This window comes from Suricata suricatta, chromosome 8 (assembly GCF_006229205.1).
Source record: "Suricata suricatta isolate VVHF042 chromosome 8, meerkat_22Aug2017_6uvM2_HiC, whole genome shotgun sequence".
In the NCBI taxonomy this organism is placed as follows: Eukaryota; Metazoa; Chordata; class Mammalia; order Carnivora; family Herpestidae; genus Suricata; species Suricata suricatta.
Genome location: NC_043707.1, coordinates 15781303 through 15786615, shown reverse-complemented (window position 1 = coordinate 15786615; position 5313 = coordinate 15781303). Strand labels below are relative to the sequence as shown.

Genomic DNA, 5313 nt, shown 5'->3' with positions numbered 1-5313 from the left:
GGAGGGGAAGAGGGAAAGAGAGTTGGGGAGAGAGAGGGATGAAAAACTTGAGAGACTACTGAATGTTGAAAATGAACTGAGGGTTGAAGGGGAAGGGGGAGAGGGGTGGTGGTGATGGAGGGCACTTGTGGGGAAGAGCACTGGGTGTTGTATGGAAACCAATTTGACAATAAACTATTTAAAAATAAATAAATAAATAAATAAATAAAAAAGAAAAAAAAACCCCACAAAAATAGAAATATAAGGAAAACTTCCAGACTCATTTTTACAAAGCCAGCATCACTTTGATTCCCAAACTGGACAGAGACCCAACAAAAAAAGAGAACTACAGGCCAATATCCTTAATACAGATGTAAAAACATTCAACGAGATACTAGCAAATCGAATTCACCAGCATATAAAAAGAATTATCAACCATGATCAAGTGGGATTCATTCCTGGGTTACAGGGCTGGTTCAATGTTCACAAATCCATCAATGTGATACATCACATTAACAAAAGAAAAGATAAAAAACCATATGATTTTGTCAAGAGATAAAGAAAATGCATTTGACAAAATACAGCATCCTTTCTTAATAAAAACCCTCAAGAAAGTCAGGATAGAAAGAATTACTTAAACATCATAAAAGCCATTTATGAAAAGCCCACAGCTAATATCATCCTCAATGGGGGAAAACGAAGAACTTTCCCCCTGACATCAGGAACAAGACAGGGGTGTCCACTCTCACCACTGTTGTTTAACATAGTGCTGGAAATCCTAGCATCAGCAGTCAGACAACAAAAGGAAATAAAAGGCATCAGAATTGGCAAAGATGAAGTCAAACTTTCACTTTTCACACATGACATGATACTCTACATGAAAAACCTGACCAACTCCACCAGAAGCCTACTAGAATTGATCCATGAATTCAGCAAAGTTCAGGGTACAAAATCAAAGTCTATAAATCCATTGCATTTTTATACACCAACGATGAAGCAACAGAAAGAGAAATCAAGAAACTGGTCCCATTCACAATTGCATGAAAAACCATAAAATACCTAGGAATAAACCTCACCAAAGATGTAAAAGCCCTGTACAATGAAAACTATAGAAAACTTATGGAAATTGAAGAAGACACAAAGAAATGGAAAAACATTCCATGCTCATGGATCGGGAGAATAAACATTGTTAAAATGTCATTATTACCCAAAGCAATTTACACATTCAATGCAATCCCAATAAAAATTGCACCAGCATTCTCAAACCTAGAACAAACTATCCTAAAATTCATACAGAACCACAAAAAACCCCAAATAGCCAAAATAATACTGAAAAAGAAAACCAAAATGGAGGCATCACAATCCCAGACTTTAGCTTCTACTATAAAGCTGTCATCTTTAAGACAGTATGGTACTGGCACAAAAACAGACAAATAGACCAATGGAATAGAGAGCCCAGAACTGGACCCACAAATGTATGGCCAAAGCAGGAGAGTATCCAATGGAAAAAAGACAACCTCTTTAAGAGGTGGTGCTGGGCGAACTGGACAGCAACATGCAGAAGAATGAAACTAGACCACTCTCTTACACCAGTACACAAACTCAAAATGGATGAAGGACCTGAATGTGAGACAGGAAACCAAAACCCTGGAGAAGAAAGCAGGAAACAGCCTCCTTGGCCTCAACCACAGCAATTTCCTACTGGACACATCCCCAAAGGCAAGGGAATCAAGAACCACTGGGACCTCATCAAGATAAAAAGCTTCTGCACTGCAAAGGAAACAATAAAAAAAAAAAAAACCCAATAGGCAACCGACAGAATGGGAAAAGATAGTTGCAAATGACATATCGGATAAAGGGCTAGTATCCAAAATCTACAAGGAACTCACCAAACTCCACACCCAAAAAATGAATAATCTAATGAAAAAACGGGCAGAAGACCTGAATAGACACTTCCCCAAAGAGGACATCCAGATGGCCAAAAAACACATGAAAATGATGTTCAGTACCACTCATCATCAGGGAAATACAAATCAAAGCCACACTGAGATACCACCTCTCGCCAGTCAGAGTGGCTAAAATGAACAAATCAAGAGACTATAGATGCTGGCGAGGGTGTGGAGAGACGGGCACCCTCCTACACTGTTGGTGGGAATGAAAACTGGTACAGCTGCTCTGGGAAACAGTGTGGAGGTTCCTCAAAAAATTAACAACAGAACCCCCCTACGACTCAGCAATAGCACTGCTGGGTATTTACTCAAGGGATACAGAAGTGCTGATGCACAGGGGCACCTGTACCCCACTGTTCATAGCGGCACTTTCAACAATAGCCAAATCATGGAAAGAGCCTAACTGTCCATCAATGGATGAATGGATCAAAAAGATGTGGTTTATATATACAATGGAATACTACATGGCAATGAGAAAGAATGAAATCTGGCCATTTGCAGCAAAGTGGATGGACCTTGAGGGTGTCATGCTAAGTGAAATAAGTCGGGCGGAGGACAGATACTATATGTTTTCATTCATAGGTCTAACAGGAGAAACCTAACAGAGGACCATGGGGAGGGGAAAGGGGAAAAAGAGTTAGGGAGAGAGAGGGAGGCAAATCATGAGACTAGAATACTGAAAATTAACTGAGGGCTGAAGGGGGAGGGGGTAAGGGGAAGGGAGGTGATGGTCATGGAGGAGGGAACTTGTGGGGGAAAGCACTGCATGTTATATGGAAACCAACTTGACAATAAACTATATATAACAAAAAAAGGTTTGGGACTGCCACATCTATTGCCTTTTAAAGATTTTAGCATTACTGTTTTCCTTATCTGCCCAGAGAATCTCATTTTAGCCTACTTCCCAAAGGAAATGACTTCATCTCCATAATCATGTTAGTAACCTTTAAAAGAAAGAAGAGTATACCGAAGAAAATTCCTCCAAGCCCCCAATATTTTCCACAGTATCTTCCCTGTCTTGTGTGCTACAGTAGGACCACACAACCAAGGGTTTTATTTCTTCACCTAATATAAATTTGGATCATCCTGGGATTAACAATAGCTTCAGCTACAGCAGATTCTCAGTTTATTATATGCAGCCACTGTAAAGGTAAAAGGGTTCTCTTAAATGCTTTATAATGGATCCAAAATGCATAACTTTATTGTTTTTTGGGCAAATGATACATAAGGCTATAAAATTCATCCTAAGGTTCCTGACGTTATTAGCAGAGATGTTATTCAAAAATCAAATGAACACACTGCTGGAGTTTCCTGAGGACTCCAATGTCCCCTCCTCTGTGATGTCCTGAGAGGCCACTTGTTATGTATTCAACATCAGCGCTGTACTAAGTTAGGTTGCTTCAATTTCATTTGCTAGGTGTGGTACGGTTAACTCTACTTGTGAATCTGGCTTTTGATCTTTTGAAAAGTAAAATCTAAGATACGTGAGCATAGCTGTTCATGCAAGAATAATCTACAGTTCCAGGGCTAAGGGAGATTTAGGTGCTTTCCCCTGAAGAAACAAGCTTTGTTGATTATGTACTGCCTATAATGGGTCCCATTCAAATCAGGTGCAAAGAATTATCCTTGTAACTGCCATACCATTACTAGATTATGTTAATAACGAAGCATGTATAAATTTACTCTTGTAAAATAAGTGATATAACTTGGAACATTAATTGCTTTCAAGTTTACTGCAATTTGTGTATGTCGGTCCTCTCCAAGTCTGTTATCTTTGATTTCTTTTTTATCTACTGGAAAATGGGGATGGATGAAATGGAGGAGAACTTAGGGTCTTTTGCTAGTTTAACTAGGCTGCTCTCAGAGCTGTTGATTATTGGTTTGTCTAGGTGTGTCAGGAAGGGTAATTTAGGCTATATTACAGTCGAAATTACAGCCATTTATATAATCCACAGTATATCTATTTAAACATTAGGGGCAGGGAAACTCCATTCCCTGTCCTTTTGCACCACTCTCTAGCAGATTACTAGGCTACCTAGTAATCCATATTCTACGGATATTTGGGGCTAACTTTTTGTTGTATGGGGGGGGGGGTGTTTGCGCACTGCAGGATATTTAGCGGCACCTCTGGACTCTAGATGCCAGATGCGTTCCCCCACAGGTTATTACAACCAAAAATGTATGCAGATACTGTCAACTATTTCCTTGAGGCAAACCTGGCCCACCTGATATTTTTTAAAGTGTTCCTCACTCTCCCTGATGATAAGCACCGCTCCACAGTGATAGCAGGCTGACATTTGAGGAGTCGTCCCTAAGTGACAGCTGTTTCCCCTGGGCTTGAATTAGGAGTCTTAAGCAGCTCCTGAGGGCTGACCACGAGCCCCTCCTAGAATTCTCTAACATCAAGAAAAACACGTTATACTGCCAGAGCACTATAATAAGTTCCAAGCATAGTAATAAGCACGATACGGCAATTTGCTCATTTCGTCCTTAACATTTTACTCATACGCCCAACTTAACCGTTGAGGAAACTGATTCTCCGTGATACACTAAGAAGCAGAGGCCAGGGCTAACAGGGTAAGGGGGGGGGGGTAGGTCCTCGCCGGCCGCCTGCCCCCCAGGACTCGCTGTCTCCTCCGGCATGCCAAGTGAAGCAGTGACCTTCAGAGGTCTCTCCACCGAGTCACTTCATCTCCACTCTCAAGCCCTTTCCCTCTCCTCTTCAGGTTTTCCGGCGTTAGGTCTCTTCTGCTCGTAGCACGAGCTGGACCTCCAATTCCTGACCCACCTAGCTTGCAGCTCACTAGGCCTGCAGAGTTCGGTTGAAGGGCAGACGGAAGCCCAAGGCCCCGGAACTCCAAACCACGCACCTCCGGTCCGTATCACCTGACACACTGACAAGCTGCTCCCCAACCTTTTCCCAAGCCCGCCGGCTGTGCTCACCGAAAAAGACCCGGCTCTGCTCAGCAGCTTCATGGCTCAAGATTGCTCTAATCCACGGTCACAGTCGGTTTAAAGGAAAGCAAGATGGTGGCTCACGACCGAGTTTCCCAGCTTTCCCCGCGACACTCTTTCCCACGCCTTCTACGTGAAGAGGACTCTCTATGCGAGCCGCGCTCTACTGCTCCCTGGAGGAGGTTGGGCCAGTCCAATTACTCCAAGAGCGCAGGATAGGCCAACTCATAACATAGTAAGTAGTCAGAAGATTACTTATGTTACCACTTTTTAGATTCTAGTCCTGGCCCGGATATCCACTCTGTAATCCTGCTCTGATTACGTCTACCACATCACATCACAGCGCCCCCCCCCGTCACTTTGGATTCTCCCGATCCGGATTGTCCAATGAGAGAGCACCCCCTTTCCCGATCTTGTACCCGCGGCGGTC

At 42.6% G+C, this 5313-nt stretch overlaps 1 protein-coding gene across 1 annotated transcript in view; it reads right to left on the bottom strand.

Moving 5' to 3' along the window:
* Positions 1–5005, bottom strand: part of LOC115298469 (cytochrome b-c1 complex subunit 2, mitochondrial) — a 29158-nt gene extending 24153 nt beyond the window's left edge. The window contains exon 1 of the mRNA XM_029947262.1: positions 4872–5005. Within this exon, the coding sequence (XP_029803122.1) occupies positions 4872–4904 (33 nt within the window). The 5' untranslated portion in view covers positions 4905–5005. The remainder of the gene's footprint in view (positions 1–4871) is intronic.
* Between the last annotated feature and the right edge of the window lie 308 nt (positions 5006–5313).